The sequence below is a fragment of the Zootoca vivipara genome, chromosome 6, assembly GCF_963506605.1.
Source record: "Zootoca vivipara chromosome 6, rZooViv1.1, whole genome shotgun sequence".
NCBI classification, from domain to species: Eukaryota; Metazoa; Chordata; class Lepidosauria; order Squamata; family Lacertidae; genus Zootoca; species Zootoca vivipara.
Window position 1 is genome coordinate 83,190,887 of NC_083281.1, and position 22,346 is coordinate 83,213,232.

At 46.3% G+C, this 22,346-nt stretch overlaps 1 protein-coding gene across 4 annotated transcripts; it reads right to left on the reverse strand.

Annotated features, from left to right (window-relative positions):
- Positions 1–957: 957 nt before the first annotated feature.
- ENO1 (enolase 1) lies at positions 958–22,058 on the reverse strand. Of its 4 annotated transcripts, none has more exons than XM_035119061.2 (12): positions 21,941–22,058; positions 15,863–15,956; positions 12,359–12,454; positions 10,429–10,487; positions 9,654–9,723; positions 8,386–8,519; positions 7,324–7,546; positions 5,196–5,393; positions 4,777–4,978; positions 3,931–4,039; positions 3,094–3,152; positions 958–1,614 (listed from the first exon to the last, which is right to left on the reverse strand). In XM_035119061.2, exons 2-12 carry the CDS (start codon positions 15,945–15,947, stop codon positions 1,545–1,547), a joined length of 1,305 nt encoding a protein of 434 aa, XP_034974952.1. In that variant the 5' UTR covers positions 15,948–15,956; positions 21,941–22,058; the 3' UTR covers positions 958–1,544. The 4 variants fall into 4 exon arrangements, with proteins under 4 accessions (XP_034974952.1, XP_034974950.1, XP_034974951.1 ...); XM_035119059.2 differs by lacking the exon at positions 10,429–10,487 and adding an exon at positions 10,772–10,830; XM_035119060.2 differs by having other exon boundaries at positions 21,868–21,953.
- Positions 22,059–22,346: the final 288 nt, after the last annotated feature.

Below are 22,346 nucleotides of genomic sequence, written 5' to 3' on the forward strand. Positions count from 1 at the left end.
AAAGGATTCTGGGAGCTGTGATGTGTTAGGGTGTCTCCCAACAACCCTCAGCACCATAAACAATGACAGCTTCCAGAATTTTTGAGGGGCGGGGAAACCATAACTGTTTAAAGTGGTATCAATGTATGGAGTAAATTTGTGGACTATATGGAAAAGAACTGTAGAAGTTTAAAGACACTTGCAGGACTGAAATAAATCCTACGAAATGACTTTAAATAAGGAATAAGGAACTGCGAGATAAGAGTTGGAAAGAAAACCAAATGAGGGGAGGGAGGGAAGTCAAGCTCGGCAGAGCATTGGGAATTAGAGATATGGGAATAATTGTTAATTATTGTGTGTGTTGTATTTGTTTTTGAATGTTTTGTTTTGTTTAATGTGTTTATTTGGAAAATTTAATAAATTGCTTTAAAATAAATAAAGTGGTATCAATGTATGCGTGGTCCTAAACCACAATTTTGTGGTTTCCAATAGCCACCATTTTCTCTTCTGATACTGCCAAGACGTCCCTCTGAAGGCTGCTTTCCCCACTATCTCACACCTTAAAAGGTAAAGGGACCCCTGACCATTAGATCCAGTCGTGACCAACTCTGGGGTTGCGCGCTCATCTCGCATTATTGGCCGAGGGAGCCGGCGTATAGCTTCCAGGTCATGTGGCCAGCATGACAAAGCCGCTTCTGGCAAACCAGAGCAGCACATGGAAACGCCGTTTACCTTCCCGCTGTAGCGGTTCCTATTTATCTACTTGCATTTTGACGTGCTTTTGAACTGCTAGGTTGGCAGGAGCTGGGACCAAGCAACGGGAGCTCACCCCGTCGCAGGGATTCGAACCGCCAACCTTCTGATCAGCAAGCCCTAGGCTCAGTGGTTTAACCCACAGCGCCACCTGGGTCCCACATCTCACACCTTAAAATTATCTTATCCGCAGGCACTTTTCCATTAAGAACTCCACACCACACAGACATTTCTCTGTTTTTATTTACCTCACATGAGAACTACCATTTTCTGTTTTGCAGGTACTTCAGGCTGCACTGCAAGTTACACAGCTTCCACACACTAAGAGGGGTGGGGGGCTTTGGGGATGGGGTGGGGAGAGAATCTGAGGAGGAGGAGAAAGAAACACTTGTTGCCCTCCGTCATGAATAGGGCTACCCCCAGAAATTATGGCAGCAGCTTTACAATTTTCATGCCAGCATCACCGGGACTCATAAATCTTTCTCCTTAGTTTCATTATGATGAATGAAACACTCTTTAGGGAAGATCGGGGGAAGGGTGGGGTGTTGGGAGTTGTCTGTTCGCAAAAAGCAACCAAGCGCTTTAAGAAGCAACAGATCAGAACTGGGGAGGCGAGAGAAGGAAGATGAAATGCACTAGATGAATTGTAGCCTAGGATGAGAGGACCTGCAAAAAGTTTTGTCTTTTCCCCCTACACATCAGCTGCCCTTAGTTTTTTCTTTATTTCGTTTCTAAATTTAGGTGACTAGTGCTTTCAACCGCAACTGGGGGGGGGGGGGAAGAGGGGAGCCTCGTCGGAGCCAAAAGCGGGTTTAGTTGACGCGAGGGTTCCTGAAGTTTCTGCCGGCAAAACGGGCCTTGTTCCCCAGCTCCTCTTCAATCCTGAGGGGAAATGGCGGGGGTGGGGGGAGTAAAAATAAAAAGACAAGTGTGAGGAGCAATAATTTCCAGGAGAAAGGATGTGCCCATAATCTGCTTTTTAAAAAGAAAATATCTGTACTGATATTTCAAGAACTATAATATCACTTTAAAGCCAGGGGTGCCAACTTGAATAAAATATTGGGGGGGGGAAGCAAGCCCCATCCCACATCATCAATCACAAGGTGTAGTGCACAAACGTCAACTGAATGACAACTTCGGGGGACCCTGTCCCCTCAAATATTTTTGGCGCCTAGGAGTTGGCTCCAGTGCGCTTTATGCTGCCATGGCTTCCCCCAAAGAATTCTGGGAGCTTCAGTTTGCTGAGTTCAGAGTGCTGAGAGTAATTAGGAAAACCCCTGTCCCCCTGACAGAGCTACAATTGCCTGTGAAGAGGGATTGAGTGTTAAACCACTCTGGAAATTTGCAGCACTGTGAAGGGACATGGCTATCTCATGACAACTCTCAGCACCCTAAACAAACTGCAACTCTAACAAGCATGTTGTTAAGATAAAACCCAAAGGCCAGGCTGAACATCTCTATCTTGCAGGCCCTGCAGAAAGATGACAAATCCCACAGGGCCCTGGTCTCCTGTGAAAGAGCATTCCAAGTCAGGGCCAGTACTGAAAAGGCCCTGGCCCTAGTCGAGACCAATCTAACCACCTTATGGCTCAGAATCTCCAGAATGTTGTTATTTGTGGACCTTAAGGTCCTCCGCGGGGCATACCAGGAGAGGCGGTCCCGTAGATACGAGGGTCCTAAGCCGCATAGGGCTTTAAAGGTCAAAACCAGCACCTTAAACCTGATCCTGTACTCCACCGGGAGCCAGTGCAGCTGGTAAAGATATTCTAGGTGGTGTTTTAATTTATTTCCTTTCATAACATTTATATACTGCTTAATTGGAAGCCACCCCCCAACCCTCTGTAAGCTTACAAAAGGAATAAAACAATTCAATTATCATGAAAAGTATCAATTATGAAAAATCCAGTTAAAAATCACAATTAAAACCTTCTTTAAAAACTCCCACCCTGATTAAAAACCTGTCAACATTCTACATGTCTGGAGAGGCTTCCCTGAGCAAAAATATTTTTAGCAGCCATCAAAAATAACACAGTAAAAAGCCCCTGTCTGGTGTCAACAGGCAGGGAGTTCTGAAAGTGTGGTTGCTGCCACACTAAAAGTTTGATTTCTTCCAAGTTAACACTCCCGTATTTGTTCTGAGTTTCATTGTTTCAACCACTGCTGATATTCCTGCATTTTTTGTATTTTCTGTTCTGTAGATCATTTCCGGACATGTAATTCAATTTCATGTGCAATGTATGAACACATACAGTCTCCTTTGCAGTGCATGCCATAAAACAGGGCCAACAGATATGATCCACCTCCCTCAACACACTTCAATATACATCTAAACAAGCCCAAATTCCCCAACTTAATCCTTACCTCAGAAGCTGGTTATATTTGGCTAGACGTTCAGACCGACAGGGAGCACCAGTCTTGATCTGTGGAGAGAGAAATTAAGTAAGAAACAATAAACACATAGCATAATAGAATTATCCCTCCCCGCTTCCAATCCTATCCTCCTGCCTACCTAATGAACATACAAGGTAGCAAACGATGGCAGGGGTTGTGGGAAAATGCAACAAGAGTTAGAATTTGGGAGAGGCTGTTTGGAGACAGCAATAGCTCAGCTGGTAAAGCCTGAAATTCATAATCTCAGGTTGTGGGTTCAAGCCCCACAATGGGTAAAGATTCCTGCATTGCTCGGGGTTGGACTAGATGACCCCTCCTGATACCTTCCAACACAACAATTCCACGATTTTATAAATGGTGTGTTTTCTGTGGGTTGGGATTTTACATTAAGCTGCCTGGAGTTATCTCATCTCAATACTGTGATGGTGGATACTGCTGGTGTAATTTTTTAAAGTACATAAAATTTGACACAATTTTTTTGAATTTATTCCAAACCCTACCCAAAGTAGACACACTGAAACTAATGGATCTATAGCTTCGAGATCTTACAGATATTCAGCAGTCTAGAAATGGAAATGATGATGATACTATAATACTTAAAAGCATACGTCTAAGCCTATGTAAGCCAGCCTTCTCTGCATGCCTAGATGTGCGACCTCCTCCAAATGATGCTGGACTCCATGACCTTTGGCCAATGCCAGCTGGGGCTGCATCCCATCATCATCCGGAAGGGGCACGGGTTCCCTACCACCACCTTGCCCTGCAACTGGAAAGCAAAAGCAGCCACCTAGGCAAGGAAATGCTTACCTGTCCAGTGCACAGCCCAACCACCAGGTCAGCAATGAAGGTGTCTTCAGTCTCCCCAGAGCGATGGCTCACCATCACGCCCCAGCCATTGGACTGGGCAAGCTTGCAGCTGCAACAGGAAGACAAGAAATGCTAGAAATTGATTCATTTTACAAGCAGGCTATTGAGACTACACACAAGAGCCAACTGAGTCGCTCTCCTCGCTTGGCACCAGCCATTTCAAGACTGCCTTATGTGCATCTGTACTTCTGCCTTTGCAAGGGGACTGGGTGAGTTCAGAGAAGACATGGAGCAGACAGGTAATAGCTTTAGTCCAGACTGTTAAGTATTGTCTACTTAGACCCCCAATTGCTTGCAGATCTGCACATAGTGACTTTCAGCTAGACCTACTATGTCCTGTGTATGCACAAGTGTTCCATCATCTTCTTTCAGAGTGACTTAAGTTGTTTTCCTGGAGGTTCCATTGTGCGTAACAGAACCAGCAAACCAAGCACCTTGTGTTTTCAGTATTCCTAAACGCTTAGCTTTGGAGCATACAGATCAACACCTCATCGGTGCTCTTCCCATGCGCCTTCTCCAGAGTGACCCTAGCAGGGAGCCACTCAGTGGCCGATTCACCTTCCTTTCACGCAGATTGGCTCTAATCAGCACAAAGCGTGAGAAGAAGACTCCTTCTCTCCGTGGTTAAAAAGCTCCCGCTTTTTAATGCTGATGGGGAAGCTCTGGGACGAACCACTACACCGCTGAGCAAGCCCGTAAAGTACCTGCTTGCTCCTGCTCTCCACTTAGTCCACTGCCTGCTCAACCGCCAATTCCTCCCCTGTGAAAAGCAAGGGAAAGACTTACGCCTGGAGCGACTCTGTGACAGAGCCAATCTGGTTCACTTTCAGCAGCAGACAGTTGCAAGACTTCTCTTCCACGGCTTTGGCAATGCGCTTCGGGTTGGTAACCGTCAGGTCGTCACCGACAACCTGGATGCCTGCGCTGGCGGTGAACTTCTTCCAAGCAGCCCAGTCGTCTTGGTCAAATGGGTCTTCAATGGAAACCACTGGCCATTGGGGTGGGGGCAAGAGAAGGACAGTGTTACTCAGGCGGGTGGGTTTACCAGTTACATACCCAGCAAATGTGTGACCTTTCTCATGTGCTTGGGGTCACACAGTCTTCCCTGTAACAGCTCAAGGTGACAATGGTTCTCCACCTTCCTTTGCTTCCCCCCTGCCCACTAACAGCGTGTCCTTCAGAAGGAATATGGCCCTTGCACTCACATGGGTAATTCTTGACAAAACCCTTATAGAGGTCAGCCAGCTGGTCAGGAGTGATGTATCTGCTGGGGTCATCAGGAGACTTGAAGTCCAGGTCGTATTTCCCATCACGATAGAATTCGGAAGCCGCCACGTCCATCCCAATGACAATCTTGTCAGTGTAGCCAGCCTTGCTGATGGCAGTCTTGAGCAGCTCCAGAGCTAAGGAGGACAACAAAAGAATTGGGGGGTGGGGGGGTTGAACAGAAAGGTTCATCATCCAAGGTTTGTCTTCATTTCATTTTACGATCTATGCGCTGCCTTTTTATCTCATGCATTGCTTTGAGTAAAGGGTACTAAAAACAAGACATAAATGTACTTGTTCTGCACATACTTTTCAAATCATAAGCATTTGCTCTAAAATGGGAAAGCTCTCATGAGTAGATATCCCCCTTCTCCACAAGCGTCATCAAAGAAGGGGGGAATCCTTCCAAAGCCCACTCAAGGTGGTTCCAGTTACACATCTCCCTGCTCTCCCCAGCAACAGCAAGTCTATTTCAGACAGGGAAGACCCAGCTACTGAGGCCCTCAGCTGCCAACTTGGCTGGGAGAGAGGCAGGAAGTGCTACTTATACCCCCCAACGAAGCCCACAGCAGCCACCAGAGCCTGTCTTCCTGTACAGTAAATAGCCTGGAGTTACACAGCATGGCCGGGTGGTATTACAAATAAAACGTGTAAGTAGCCATCAGCAAGTTTTCTGCATTGCTCGAAAGCAATTCTCGTCTACCTCCTGGGGGGATTCATGCTGCCTCAGCAGCTGTGTGACACCAGGGAGGGAGGGAGGGAGGGAGAGGGAAGGGGGAGAGGGTTCCCTTCCTCCTGGCTGCAGGGAGGTTCACTCAGTGGCAGCTCCCCCCACCAAGTATCAGGCCAAGAAAGGCCCACCTAATCCAGCATCCTGCTCTCAAAAGTGGCCAATCAGATGCCCTGCATTCCAGGGAGCTGGACTAGATGACCCATGGGTTCCCTTCCAACTCTACAATTCTATGATTCTATGCTCCAAAAGGAAGACCTGAGTGCAATAGCAACTCTCCCCACTTCCATTGGCCCCATTGGGTTCTGGTTATTATGAGGGAGAAAAAACTTATTTATCTAATTTCTTCAGGCTATGTGTGATTTTATACAACTCTCTCATGCCACCTATTTTACTTGCCTTTTCTCTAAACAGAAAAGCTCCAATGCTGGAACCTTTCCTTGTTCAGAAAGGTTTTTTCCTTGTTCAGAAAGGTTTTATGCATATGATCCTTTGCAAAGCAGCTATGCCCAAATGCAGAAATCCAGATGGATTTAATGCTAAAGTACTTAACACTAGAGTGATCACTGCACATTGTGCACTATGAGGGAGAAAAGCTTTTCTCTATCCACTTTCTGAACACTAGACATAGTTTTTACAAACTACTACAGTGGTACCTCGTGTTACGTACTTATTCCGTTCCGGAGGTCCGTTTGTAAACCGAAACCGCTCGTAACCCGAGAAGCGCTTTTGCTAATGGCGCCTCCCGCTGCTGCTGGTGCGCAACTTCCGCTCACATCCCGGCTCAAAGGTCGCAACCAGCAGCATCTACTTCTGGGTTAGCGGAGCTCATAACCCAAGGTATTTGTAGGGGGGGCAGTATGTAACACAAGCTACCACTGTATCATTTGTCTTCTCTTACTTGCCTTTTCTCCAGATTAAAAATCCCCAAATGTTTTGGAACATTTCCTCGTGGCGAGAGACACATCAAGACACATCTGTAGCCTGCATACTCTCCTTTTCTCTAACCAGCTGTGGGGCACCTTTGTCTCCTCCAGATGTTGCTGAACTACAATTTCCATCAGCCCTAGCAACCATGGCCAACGGCCAGAGATGATGAGGGTTGTAGTTCAGCAATATCTGCTCTAAACCAGAAAGGCTCCCCTCACTCAACCTCCCACCCTAAATGGGATACTGTCTTTCTTACTGCACTGACACCTGCAACCTTGCCTTTTCTGTGAACTGGAAAGCCCCAGATGTTCTAACCATCCTTGCAGGGAAGGATGTAGCTGTAGGCTGTCTGCATGGACTCTGCACACCAACTCAATAAGATAGCGAAGAGCCAATAAATCCATTACCTTCTTTGTTCTCCAAGATGTTGGGTGCAAAGCCACCCTCGTCGCCCACGTTGGTAGCATCTTTCCCATACTTCTCCTTAATGACGTTCTTCAGGTTGTGGTACACCTCAGCGCCAATGCGCATGGCTTCCTTGAAGCTCTCAGCCCCAACAGGGAGGATCATGAACTCCTGCATGGCCAGCTTGTTACCAGCGTGGGAACCGCCATTGATCACATTGAAGGCCTGGAAGGTGGGCAAGACGAAAGGGGGAAAGAAAACCCAAGAGGTTGGACTGGATGGCCCTTGTGGTCTCTTCCAACTCTATGATTCTAGGTTAATGCTCCAGAAATGCAATCAAGCACGCATTTTAGAGCCAGCAATTAAAACATTGTTTGCTCTGACAGCTGCCCAGTGATCAGCATCATCTGCACCTTAGTCTTCAAGGGCCTGTCTGAACAGGAAGGTGCCAGATGGGTGGGGTATAAATAATAAATAAATTATTATTAATTATTATTATCTCTCTTAGGAGGGAATTCGCACAATACAGGAGCTATCACAGAAATGGCTCCCTCTTGGGTTGCCACCAACTGTGCTTCTGATGTTTACAGTATCATACCACTCACGGCTTTCCCCTAAAAGAATCCAGGGAAATGTGGCTTGCTCAAAGTGCTGAGAGTCGTTTTCCTCCCAGAGTTACAATCCCCAGAGTGGTTCTACCACCAACCCCTATTGCCAAGGAACTCTTGGGAATTCTAGCTCAGCAAGAGGAGTAGGGTTTTGCCGAACAATTCTCAGTACCTTTAGGAAACCAGTTCCCTGGATTATTTCAGGGGAAAGCCATCTGCGGCATCTGGTTAGCCACTGTGAGAAAAAGGATGCTGGATTAGATGGCCTGATCCAGCAGTCAGGTTCTTAACTAGAGGAGAGCCACTGAACACTGGAAATCCAACATGCTTGCTGTTTTTCCACCCTTAATTCACAAAAGCCACTGCCCCTCCATATGGCTAGGTGGCAGCAAGAGAGGTGTTTTGTCTGCACTAGATCTTGCCTCCTTTGCAGAATAGCAACATAGGAAAACTTACAGGGACTGGCAGAATGACGTCCTGGTTCCCAGCCAGATCAGCAATGTGGCGGTACAAGGGGACCCCCTTCTCAGCAGCACCAGCCTTGCAGACAGCCAGGGAGACGCCCAGAATTGCATTTGCACCAAACTTGGCTAAGATAGTAAGAAAAAGAGGTTACTGAGAGACTGCATGGTTCCTTACATGTCCAGCAAGTCACTGCAGTCTGCAGAAGAGATTCTCCTGTAAGTTTCCAAGATCTCAGAAGCCCACTCCACAGTGACTTGGAGCAGGGCCTTCAGTGTGGCTGCCCCATTCTGTGGAACAGCATTTCTTTCAAGATACGCCCGACACCCATGACAGAAACTTTCTACAAACAACTGGAAACACTTTTGTTCCAAGACACTTTCCAAGCTGCTGTGTCTACTTGGCATAGTCTTTTAATCTGCTTTCTGGACTGTTTTTATTGCATTGTGATTTAATAAATGCTATATTATTAAATAAAATATATTATTAAATAAAAAATTAATAAAAATAAAAAGTTAAACAACAACAAAACTACAACTACAGAGAGAAAATGTATCATTTGTTTACAAAATTTAAAATCAATTCAATTTGAAACACTTTGGTTTTATTTAAGGTAGGCAATTGTGTTTGTTTTAATCCAGGTTTGAGGCAATTTTATTCAATGCTGTTTGTATTTTTGGTCATTTTAATGTAAACCTCTTGCAGATTTTCAATCACATGAAAGTGCAAATAAACAAACACCTGGCTCAGTCCACTATGTTTTCCTTTCCCTACATTTAGTAGGAGATGGATGATTATAGTAAAACAATGCAAGAGGAATATTTCCAAACCTAGGCTCCTTTCTACCAAAAGCACTTTCTCTCCAATCAAATGTGCATAGGAGCCCAGTGGAAACATGGATCAGATCATTAAGTCCATCCATCTCAGCCTTGCCTACCCTGATGGGCAGCAGCTCTCCAGAGTTCCCAGAAAGGGAACATTCCTAGCCCTACCTGGAAATGTTGGCAATTGAACCTGGGGTTCTGCATGCAAAGCAGCTGCTCCACCACTGAGCTATGGTTGTTCTCAACTCGAGTGTGGTTAGCTGAAGCATTTATGAAGGAATTGTGACTTCTTTTATTGTGCTATAAATCTTTCAGGCAGCAGAGAGGCTGAGAAGCAGGAGCACCTCCCAACCGCACTAGCACAGGCAGTGGACCCAAACCCAGAGCATTCATGGCTGCAAAATCACAAGCGTACACTTGTCCAACCATTCCACTTACACTTGTTCTCTGACCCGTCCATATCCAGCATCAGCTTGTCGATCTTCTCCTGCTCCACAACACTGATGTTCTGCAGGGAAGAGGCAAGGCAACCAAAACAATCCACTTAGTCATAACTAATCTCCCAGCAGATATTTGCCATTGGTCAAGGACAAATGATCCAAACAACACACCAAGGAGAGGCAACTCCTTCACTTCATTTTCGTACACTTCACCTCAATTAAGAATTGAAAATTGCCAACCGAATAGAATAGCCAGTTCATGTGCTTTTTAAAAAACAACAGCTTGATCAGTAATGTCTGCAGACCAAGCTGCTCTTAAAGGCACAGGGCCCAATTAACAAACAGAGCAGCAACACTGAATTAAACAAAGTAAAAACCCCTTTTGACTAAATAGATCCACACAGGTCATCGGGGAAGACTGGGGTGGGGGCAGAGATGTAAAGCTGCCTTATGGGCCACCAACCTGAACACCCACCCCCCCAAATTAGATTGCAAGGAAGGAGAGCTACAGAATAAATCTGGTGCACATTCTTAAGGCAGGACTCAGGAACTGCAAGCAGTTTTCCATCCATAACATTATTTCATGCCGTTTTAGAATTCCCACAGCGCTTCTCAAACATGCTTTCATGATCATGCATCCAAAAGAAGGCCATTCGCTGACGACGGTAATGAGCTTAGTATTATGCTGGCTTTCTCACCCATACAAAGAGCATTAAAGAGACTAGGAACTACACTTGGACTAGAGGGGTTAGTGAAATAAGGAAGGCTCCTACCTTGTTAACCAGTGCAGGGGCAATTGTTTTATTGACGTGCTCAACAGCTTTTGAGACACCTGGAAGGAACAAGCAAATCAATCACTAATCCAATCCACCAAAGGCAAAAGCAGGCATTAGTAGAGGATCACTGGCCGTTACAGCCCCAACCACCTAGCCCTCAAGACAAGATACATATTAAAAGGGTGCAGCACACTAGTCCTTTTTTTTAAACAGACAAAATTATGTCACTGAGGGAATAGCCATCGTCTAGGAATGCCTGCCGGAAGGTTAGTCCCGTAGACCATGCACAGAGGAGGAGCCTGCCTGGAGTCAGGCCAGGTTGCAAGCACACATCCTTTACCTGAGTACACAGTGCCGGCGCCAGGAATTCGTTAACATATTTAACTGCTCGGGAGACGCCTGGTGGGAACCGAGTGGACGAGGAGGGAAGAGAGAGACGGGAGAAAGGAGAAAGAAGGGAGAGAGAAAGATGAACGCCCACAAGAGACCACAAAAGCAGCAGCAGCAGCAGCAGCATGCAAGGGGGGGTAGGGAGTCACAGCAAAAATGACCAGAGGACCCATAATCAGGAGCGGGGAGCAGAAAGAGGAAGAGGCCTCAGGTCCATGCAAACTTGACAAAACCAGGAAGGCTTCATTTAACAGCAGCTCAAGTCAGGCATCACCTGTGGTCTGTGCCAACTATAGATTAAGCAGCTCAAACCGTAGCCAAAAGAGCAGCAGCCAAAGCATGGCTTACAGATGCTTCCCTGATTTCTTTTCTTGTCCTTCCAACTGAAGCTCTGGCTCCATGATGCAGCTTCTGGAGACCGAGCAATGGCTGCAACCATGGGGTCAATGTGCAGGTTCAGACATTGAAATCAATGGAGCCCTAAGCTACTCATGGTCATAACTTTCAATGGTTCTACTCTGAATAAACGTTAGTTGAATGCAACCCAGTGGTTTTAAATCAGTACTAGATTTATATAGAATTACACCCACTGAATGCTTTTAATGTTTGCTTTTATTGGTGTATTTTTAAATAAATGTCTTGGATTATCTTGTGAACCACTTGGAAGTGTTTGAGAGAGTGGAATATAACTTTAGTTAAATACATATAAAAACAGCAATCCCTCCTTAAGCCTTATGGGCTGTTGTAGCAGATGTTAGTCCTGGTCAGAGCAGACATGGACTTAGGTCCATTTATTTAAATGGATCTACTCTGAGCAAAGTGTAGCTGGACACAAACCCATTGCTTTTAAGTACATTTGCCAGCATTTATCCCAGAGGCACCAGGATGATCGCTGTGTGGAAGCCCAGGGAGACTTTCCGCATGAGCCAGCAGGGTGACATGTTAACTCCCTTTTCAACTTGTTTCTATTTCTCTATTTTTGTCTATTCTAGATTACAAGTTTGTTTGGGGGCTGGGACCAGCTTACTTTGAAGGCTGTGCTGCACATCAGCCTGCCCCAACCCAGTGCCCTCCAGGTGTTGCTGGATTTAAGCCACTCCCCTCCTGCACCTGCTACCTTTTCCCACCAAGGACAGGTGAGTGAATGTGGGGGGGGGCCTCCTCCCTCAAAGCCAAGAATGATGGGAACAGCAGTCCAAATAACCTGGAGAGTTTAGGCACAACTGGCATCTTAAATTGTATAAGGATTATAAACCAAGCCATTTCAGTCAGAATGTCGACACCTCTTTGCCACATCACCAAAACTATTTTTGCATGCAGGGAGGAAGGCAGCAAAGCTTGAATGGACCAATTTTGCAAGGCTGTGGGAAAGGGCCCTTTGCAGATTCTCGGCTGTAGCTGGGAGACACAAAACGGGGGGCGGGGGGCAAAAAGAGCAGTAGAAGTAGCATCTGTGGAACAGCACCCAGAAGTACCAAGTTGGGAGAGCAAAAGAGAAAAAACAACGAGTGCATTCACCACACCAGGAAAGCTTTACCTTTCCCCAGGAAACGAGTCTTGTCATTGTCGCGCAGTTCCAGGGCTTCATAGATCCCAGTCGAAGCTCCGCTTGGAACAGCAGCTCTGAAGAGACCTGGAGAGGAAGGAAGGAAAAACCAGTATTGGACACGGCAAGCTCTGGGGCGACAGAGAAGCGTTTGCACAGAACCATCTCACAGTGGAGACTGGCAAGGCACATAGAGATGAAAGAGGAAGTGGGGGAAAGCGTCGCTCTGCCAACTACTTCTTCCAGCTCCACTTTGGCCACCTAAAACTGCGATGGGGCAGGACGGCCCCTGGGGTTGGCTGCAGCCTAGTGGGGCCTGAGCTCCTTGCTTGATAGCTCAGCAGCAGATTTAAAGGCAGGAAGACCTGAAGTCACGTGGGTGGAGGCTTTGTAGCTCAGCATTCCTCTCTGGATCTTTGCAAGCGGGTGGTGGTGTCCCCCTGCCCATGGTGGGAGGGGCATGAAGCAAAGTGGGTGGGGCAAAGGATGCCAGTTTTACCTTTGTACTGTACTGTAGGCTGGCTTCCACTCACCCCTTCTCTATTCTCTGTTCAGGCAAGCAAGAGGCATCAAAGCTCAAGGACATATTTCAGCCACGTAAAAACGCTCAAGGAGCATGAGAAGCAAAGCGTGGCTTGGAGACAGTCTCAAGGGTCAGGCAGAGAGGACTGAAGGGCTGCATTTGGCCTCTGGGGCTGAGGTTCCCTGCCCCTGACATAGCTGTGCCTCAAAGGTTGGTTGCCACTTTGATGAACACTCAGATAAAGCTTTTTATAGACGGAAAGTGTTCGTTCATTCAGCCATTCATTCAGAGCAGGCCAGATTAGTGCACACCTTTGAGTCCCTGGGAGAGGGTGGGATCCAAAGGGATTGAGCCGCTGTGTGTCTCCTGACCTGGCACCTAGCCACCTATTCTGTGCCTTCCTCAAACACAGGCTGTGCCCACCCAATTATGCGTCCTCCTTCCATGTCCCTTTATTTACCTTCCCCTTTATTTAGACACACACACACAATGCTTTGTGGCTAGGTCTGGTGTCCCAACAGGAAGCAGCAACTATTTCTCTGTCACCCTCCAGAAGCCTCCTGCCTTTGTAGCCTAATGGTAGCTCCTGTTTTGGAAGGATCTCATTTGGAATCCCTGACAGGGCTCACTTGCAATTCTGCTATAATTGGGGTTGCCCTTTTTCAAAAAAAGAAAGAAAGAAAAACTCCACTCCGCAGCTTATTGCACTGAGAGGCCTCTGTCAGTTCACATCTCCCTCCCTTTCTCTCTGCAGGCCACTGTGCCTTTTGGTGCCTTTTGTTATTTTCTGCTCCAAGGACACTTCCTTTGTGCAAAGCAGGAATTGAGCACAGTCAATAGCATTTGCAGGCTAGGCAGGGAGGGCGGCCTCCCTCTTGTCAAAATCAAGAGAGGGTCGCCCTAATGAGCCTCCGTTGAGGGGGGGGAGCTGGCATCTCAAGGCTGGAGAGCTCTGGCTTTTAAAAGAGAAAAATGGGCACCTGTCCAGCCAACATTGGGGCTTTATCCTCAAGCAAGCACTAAGAAATAACATCTGCACTATAAATTTAATTCAGTCATGGCATCTCCCATAGAATCCTGGAAAGTGACATTTGGTAAGGGTGCTGAGAGTTGTTAGGAGACTCCTATTCCCCTCACAGAGCTACAACTCTCAGTGTGGTTTCAAAATCTGTCCTTCTTTGCAGGGAACTCTGGGAACTGTAGCGCTGTTGTGGCTGGTAGCCTTATCCTCTATGAATTTATTTAATCCTCTTTTAAAGCCATCCAAGGAGAGTAGATTTGGGGTCACCAACCATACAGCATAAATAGAAAACTGCACACACATTTTTCTTTCCCAAGGGATCTGGGAAAAGGTCAGATGTGGTAAAATTAATCTGAGCCTTGAAAAGCACATAGGAGATGAATTGAGGAAGTTGGAAAGAGGCACTCTTCCAACTTAGTTCCATGCACTTTTCAAGGGAGAAAAAAAGAAAGCACCTTCACATCCTCCTGGACCAATGGGGCAATGAATGGGAAGGGAGGGCTCAAAGGCACCAGGGATAGTGCACCCACAGCTGTCCCAGATTCACTATACTAGCTAACACTTGGGGAAGAAAACATTCCACTAAATTTCAAGGCCCAATGGATGGAGGCAGAAATTCCGGGCAAGTCCCAATTCTCACTGCCTTCACTGAAAAATGGCAAAACAAAAGGCAATCTGAAAGGAGAAAAGTAGCAACTGGGCAAAGGGCTAGGTCTGAACATTTCACCCTTGCTGTGCTAGTTTTCTGCTTGCAGTGAGTTTTATCACTTCTGCTTGCAGGGAGGGGGTGGGAAATGGGAAACCTGAGCTGCAGGCCAAAATGGTACAGCCCTCTACAACTCTGTTCCGCCGCATGCAGAGACTCAGCCAATCGGAAAAGAGAACGCAGGTTATACCGGCCCCACGGTACTCAGCCAACCCTCCAACCTGGCTCAGAATATTTATCCTTGTGTAGTTTCAAGGGACCATTCTCCCCCCACTTCACACACACTCAACTGCCCTGCCTTCTCGGTTATCTTCTGTGTATTGGGTTGCCGCAGAGGCCACCAAAATACAAGGCCAGAAGCAACTGGCTGCAGTCCACCAAGGACGACTACGGCAATATGTCATCTTACACTCATAGCAGCTGGAAGTTTTATTTTTATCTTCAAGTTTTAAAATGCTGTTTGCTGGTTGGCGGAGATTTTGACACATTCATCTGTCCCGCCCCTCACCCTCCCTTCACACACATCAAGTTTTCCTGCATGGGTTTCAAACTACGCCACAAAACCTTGCTGTATAACAGATGGTGGGGGAGAGAATGAAGGGGAAGAATGATCAATGGCTTGACTCAGAAATAAGGCAATTCCTTATGTTTTCCAGGGTCAAACATGAAATGGAGGCAGACTTCCCCCCCCCATCCCTCTTCTATGACCCCTGAATGAAACAAGAGGCTCATTTTTCCAGTTTGGTGGCTTCAATCCAACATTTGTCAAGAACAGAAAGTTAAATAATCATACAAATAAGTATGTATCATACAAATACATAAAGGCACATAAGAATCTGCTTTACAGAGTAACACCCATCAAGCGCAATACTGTCTACACCAGGGTTCCCGCAAACTTGGGTCTCCAGCTGTTTTTGGACTACAACTCCCACCATCCCTAGCTAGCAAGACCAGTGGTCAGGGATGATTGGAACTGTAGTCGAAAAACAGCTGGAGACCCACGTTTGGGAAACCCTGGTTCTACACTGACCTGGAATGGCTCTGTGGAGTTGTATCCCAGGCTCACCTGGAGATGGAAAGGATTGAACCTGGGACCTTCTGCATGCAAAGCAGATGTTCTTCCACTGAGCTATGACCCTTCCCTGTAGAGAGCCCTACTAGATCAGACCTAAAGTGCCATCTAACCAAGGACCCACTGCTAGAAGAGGGCTCAAGGGGGATAGCAGCCATTCAGAGTTCGCTTACCTTTGCTGGTGTGCAGGTCTACCTCAACAGTGGGGTTCCCACGGGAGTCAAAGATTTCGCGAGCATGGATCCTGAGAATGGACATTTTGTTTGTCTGGGGAGGAGGAAGAGGGAGAAAACAGTATTTTTAAACTAAAACAAACAAACAGATACACAGCACAATGGGCCACCAGTGTCCTTGGTGGCACAAGATTCCCAAGCAACATAGGAAGCTGTCTTACACAGTTAGACCATTGTTCCACCTAAGGCCACACCAGCACTATTTAAACCACTATGAGGCCGGTTTAAACAGTCACTAAACATTCTTTAAACAAATAATTTTGGGAGCTGTAGTTTGTTCATGGGTGTTGAGTTGTTAGGAGGTGCCAGAGCTAGTTTCTGAAATGGTTTGAGAATCAGCCCCTCTCACCCAGGGAACTCTGGGAATTGTTGCGCTTTGAGGGGAATAACAACTCTCAGCACCCTTAAACTAACTCCCAGAATTCCTTGGGGGAAGCAGTGTTTGAAGCAGAATCATAGTGCTTTAAATGTGTGGTGTGAATATGACCTAACACAAAACTTGTCTGCACACAAAAAACTGTGGCCTGCCCCCAAGCCAGTGTGGTGTCGCTGGACTAACATACAACTGGGCTACATGGTTGCCTGCCTACTGCCAGCATTATTATTCATTCAGATAAGAATGAGAATATGGGAAGACTTGAATTTTGTTGAAACTGGGGTTTTTTGTTTATAAATGGAGCATGCAGGTCTAGAATCAGTTGCAGTCTCTGTATCATCTACGGTACACTCCTCCAAGACCGATGCTCTTTGCATGAGAATTAGGTTGAGGGCCATCACTGCAGCCTGTGGCAGTGAGTTCCAGAGTTTAACTATGCACTGTTGTGAAGAATTACTTTATTTCATCTGCCCAGAGTCTCCAAACATTCAGCTTCATTGGACGACAACACTGGGCTCCAGTAATATGAGCAAGGAGAAAACCATCTCAGTGTTAGATTTCTTCAGGCTGTGTGAGATTTTAAACGCCTCTATCATTTCCTCTCCCACCATCACCTTTTCTCTAAACTGAAAAAATCCCAAGCACAATAATAATAATCATTTCATCGTATGGGAGTTGCACCAATCCCTTGATCAGACAGCCATGATATATTTGATCTTTTGCAAACCAGCTATCCCCGCCCCGCCCCCCCAACCCGAGGCAAAAAGCCAGATGGATCCTTGCAAAGTTGGTGTTTAATACTAAGCTGATACTCTCCACTTTCTCTTTTGAAAAGCAGCTGGATTTTTGTGTGTGCAGGAAGCCTCTTATATGCAAAAGCTACTGCCTAATAATTTCCTCGTTTTTTAAAAAAAGAAGCAGAAGCAGCTAATGCAAAAGGTTATTTAGTCTTCTGCCCAGCAGAGGATACTCACTGCATGCCGACCCAGCTGCCTAACCAGGCTACGAAAATGAGGCGGCATTATTATTGCTCAGAAGTCCTTGAACAAGCGACCTCCCTCTAAGCCCCGCCCCTTCCTGCACAGCCCGTTGTAGATCATTGCAGCACTGCAGTTATTCAGAACTGCATCCAGCTAGTTCTCTTGTTTAACCCTCTGTCTGCAGTCTTCCCATTCTACCTCTCTGGACCCAGGCTGGTGGGTATTTACAAACTGGAACTGAGGATGTAGATGCACCCATTATCTACCAAGAAGTCTGAACCGTTTTTAAAAAAACTTTTTAAAAAAGATTAACAAGTCACAACAGTTGCAGCACTAACTCTGCCAATATCCCACAATCGCTGGGTTGCGTTGTTAGGCATGGAATGCAGTGTCCTCCAGGGGACCTCAGCTTTCAAAGGGGATGGGGGGTTCAAGTTGCTAGTCCTCAATAGTGTAAGGACAGGTGTCAAAGCTTTTGCACTTTGCACAGGCGTGCAGAAGCTACTCCTGCTGGAATTCCCTCATCTGTACACCTAATTAAAGGGGCAGGAGCCCTAGATTTTCCTTTTCCCCACCTCATTACCCTTACTGCTACAGAAACTCTGGAACCTGTGAAGAATGAAGGGGGAAGTGCCATAGCTCAGTGGTAGCGTCATTTGCTTTGCATGTCAAAGAGAATCCTTATCTGAAATCCTAGAGGTGCTGCCAGCCCTTGTAGACAAAACTCAGCTAGGTGGACCAGTGGGTTGACTCAATATAATGCTGCTCCCTGTGTTTCTAACAGGTAGGAGGAGGCAAGCAAGATTTGGGAAGCATCACAGCTCAAGTAACAGAACATGCAGAAGGGTCCCGGGTTCAATTTCCCAGTATCTCCACAGGAGACTGGGAGTGTCTGAAAACCTGGAGACCCACTGAGCTAGTGGTCTGATTTAGTACAAGGCAGCTTCCTATAGCGTCCTTGCCACACCCAAAGAAAATTGAGACGAACATGCATCAACCGGCACAATTACAGTAATATGAATTACACAAATCAGAGCTCTCTCCCCACCCTGCTGCACCAAAGCACACACAATTCTGCCCTTAGCAAGAGGACAAATTAACCAAACTGAGAGTAGGTGGAAATTATTAAGCTCCAATCAATCCCAGTTAACACAGTCAATAATAGCCAGGTATGATCGATGTCAACATTCACCTTGAGGGCAGCAGGTTCCCCATTCCTCACTAAGTCCCCTGATAAGTTTCATGGCACATGGTTCAAGCACATAAAATGGACTCTTCCATTTGTGTCTGAATCTGCGGGTTTGGAAGCGAGCGAGCATCAATTTCCTGCCTGCCTCGAGATGTCTAATTCTGCCCTGTGACTCAGCATTTCATGTAACTGTATTTAAAAAAAAAGAAAAAAGGAGGAGACTGAGCTCAGGAATGAGGATGGCTCAATGTCTGTCCTTCCCCACCCTCCCCAGCCACGTGTCCCCAGATTCCTCAAGGAAACTAGATTTGACCTCCACACGGTCTGCCCTTTGGAACAAACTTTTGACCTTTTTGCCAAAGCTGCAGATTATAATCCAGAGAGGAAGGGAAACTAAGCTTGGGCTTAATTAAAAAATTTTAAAACCAGATGTTTCAAGGCCTTCTTTCCACCTCTTCCTCTCATCTAATCCTACTTTTCATCTGGCTCACTTCCATGGTTCTCCCTCTACCTGGAACAGCCTTATTAATCCATTCAAGATGCCACCCAGAACTGAGGCCTCTCTTCATGTTCCCACTCCACAAGAGGTCTGGAGGGTGGCAACACAAGAACGGGCCTACTCTGTGGTGGCTCCCCGTTTGTGGAATGCTCTCCCTAGGGAGGCTCACCTGGCACCTTCATTACATATTTAAGTGCATGGCTGGCAAAAACGTTTCTCTTCAGCCAGAGCTTTGGCTGATTAACATTCTATGGCCTTTTAAATGTGTTTGTGGGAGAGCAGTTATTGGTTTGTTTAAGTTTTATTATATATTTTGTGTTCTCATTTTGTATTTTTATGTTGTGAACCACCCTATGATCTTCCAATGAAGGGTGGTATACATTATTATTATTATTATTATTATTATTATTATTATTATTGGAGTCCTCTGTGAGCTAAGAGCTTTTGGAAGCTTCTTTGCAAAGCCTGCAAAGGAGCTCTGGGTAGGGTTGTATTACTCTTCCATGCTGTTATAAAACAGTCACCACTTAGAAGAGCTAAGCAGTAAGGAACATCATCTCCCAACTCTGCTTTATTCACTTTAGTTTTCAAAATGCAAGAGATGCAACTTTCTGGGAGATATTTAAGAATGGGCAACACGTCACTCTCGGGTATTTGAAGATTAAGAAAAACAAAAGTGCTCTAGGCAGCTGATGTAAGAATCTAACATTCAATATTTGGGAAAGGATAGATGAAGGACTGCTGCTTTTGCAAGAGAGGGTCAAAGCAGAGATGGAACTGTGCAACAACCACTATTAATCATTACTCAAACAGTACAGGTTTCATCATTAGATAACAGAAGAGACTTGCAGCAATCCTAGGCTGCAATGCTAAGCATGTCCACTCAGAGGTAAGTGCAGTTAGGATTATAGCCTAAGTTCAAGCATTTAATTTCCCCCAAAGAATTGTGGGAACTGTAGTTTATTAAAGGGAACTGCAGCTCTGGTGGCTGAACTACAGCTCCCAGGATTCTTATGAGGGAAGCAATGCACTCCAAATGCAGTTCTATTAAGTTCTGCTCAGAGTAGACCCATTTAAATGAACGGAGCCATGTAGTCATGTCCATCAACTTCAGTGGGTCTACTCTGAGTAGGACTAGCACCAGATACAACCAATGGGGGCCTTAGAATAAAATTTAATTGACCTCAGGCATGTCTTCCAAACACCACAAAGCTGCTGCACTTGCAGCAAAACTAAGACATCTCTCCCTCTGGAAATGGTTAAATAAGCTTCTTAGAAACTCAAAGGGCTGCTCCCAGGAGGAAGACTGCATCAATAACCAACCCTGCACCAAGGGAAAGTCCATCTGGTGCAATCGATCCATGACGCAGATCCTCCTACTCATTGTAGTTAGGGAGGAAGAGGAGGGGCAGTTAAGTTGGGTGTGAATCATAAGGCTTAAAAAAAAGAGAGCCTTCCTTCCTTCCTTCGGTTTTTAGCACATGGCTGCAACATTCTGTGTAACCCAGCAACTGCCACCCTCATAAATCAATGCTCAGCTTTGGATGGCGGAATGTGGCATGCAAGGCATGATAGCCTAGAGACATGAAGCCTGCTGCCACACATGTCTCCTAACCCAGCTGCTAGACTGCTGCCTCCTCCCAGTCTTGGAATTCCACAGGATGGTATTTTAGTTCCATTCACATTTTTATGTAACCAGGGAACTTCACAGACAGGGTTACAGAATTTGAGGGCCTCTGTTATGTGGCTGGTCCCTAGGAAGGCATCAAAGTTCTACCATAAGAGCAGCAGGAGGAAGTGTTTGGTAGTGCGCTAGGTAAGGCACTCCTTTTTCCTTCCTGCTCAAGAAAGGTTTAAAAAAAAACCAGTGGGTTTGTGTGTGCTCCTTCCTTGCAGTATTTCACATAGGCCTGATTGAGTGAAGGGAGGAGCTGATCACAGCATGGTGCACGCTGTAGAATCATGCTCTGGCCATACTTCTCTCACCCCCAGACCACGCAAGGCACTGCAGGTAACAAGTTTCCTTCCTGGTTTGCCATAAAACTAGCCCCATCTTCAAGCCACTATTACTTTTAGAGGGTGGCGGCTAGTTTTATGGGCCTCTAGAGTACTTAAAGAGAGAGAGCTTTCCTAGCTTCCTTTCCCTGGGTCAATCACGCTAGGATTAACCCTTTGTGGGAGGAATTAGGAAGGTGAGGGAAAAGGATACCCAAGATCATCCTTTGTACAGCTACTCTGCCACTTATGCTTCTAGAGAGGTTGCATGCACACCCTACATTTATAGCACCCCCACAATAAATCCCAGCAACCTTAAAATACAGTTCCAATGTTTCTTTCTTTTTTTTAGGGAGGGGGGTGTACTTGAAATGTATGGCCTCTCTTCCACACCCCATTTTCTCTAAGAGACTGATACCGTTTACCTCTAACCACACACTTTTCAGACAATTACAGAATCCAGGCCCTTATGGGGCTAGTCTGTAGAAAGGCAGGCACCCATCTCACCCTGGACCTATAGGAGCCAGCAACTTTTATCTGATCTTGAAACTGCTTTGATTTCAAGAGAGAGAGATGGAGCTGCTTTTAGAGGCATATAATGGTACTTAACCGGAGGACCTTCGTAACCTTCCTAGTGAAATGATACTTCGGACAATTATTTCTTTTGGGGGGGAGTGCCCGAGCTCGGTCCTTTCTTCGCCCTGCTAAAGGAAGTCCTGACTTCACGGAACCAGTTGCAACGACCCACCCCTGTATATTTGCAATGGGGACTCCCTCCCCTCTTTCCTTTTCCGCAAAGGCTTCCCCGTTGCAACATTTTTGCAAGCGTATCCTTCTTCCCTAAAGCAACAAGCTTTCTCCCTATTAAGGAAGGAGAGATTTTAGGTCCCCGCCACCATCACTTACCTGCAACTAAGCTGGAGCACTAACAGCACCTGCAAAATAATAATAATAATAATAGTATAATAATTTTCCTTACAAGAAAAAAAGAATGACAACAGACGGCTAACTGGAACCAGCACCGTTTTCAGCTCGCGCTCCCGGGCAACTGGGGAAGATCCACCCGGCTCGCTCTGAACTATAGTCCCGTCCATGCAGATTAGGGGCACCCGTCCCGGCTTCTCATTGGCTGGCCTGGCCCCTTTGCCTCTTCATGATTGGTCAGGAGGGGCCTCTCGCCAGCTCAGCCTCCTGGCGCGTGCGCTACGTGCCTAAGCGGGCCCTTTTGCTGAGGCTGCTCGCCTCCATAGAGGGCTCTTTTCTTTTTTTTTAAGTGATGGAAAATCCCCATTTTGCTAAGCGCAGAAAAGGGGGGGCGGGTTCTGAAGCAGAACATCCTCGTGGTTCTCTCCCCGCCTTCCATGCAACAGTTGCAAAGCGGCACA

Coding starts and splice junctions, on each gene's coding strand:
- ENO1 (XM_035119061.2), bottom strand. CDS start 15,947: ATGTCCATTCTCAGGATCCATGCTCGCGAAATCTTTGACTCCCGTGGG. Junction 7,547..8,385: donor ACGTCATTCTGCCAGTCCCT/GTAAGTTTTCCT, acceptor CCCACCTTCCAG/GCCTTCAATGTGATCAATGG. Junction 5,394..7,323: donor CATCTTGGAGAACAAAGAAG/GTAATGGATTTA, acceptor TGTCCTCCTTAG/CTCTGGAGCTGCTCAAGACT.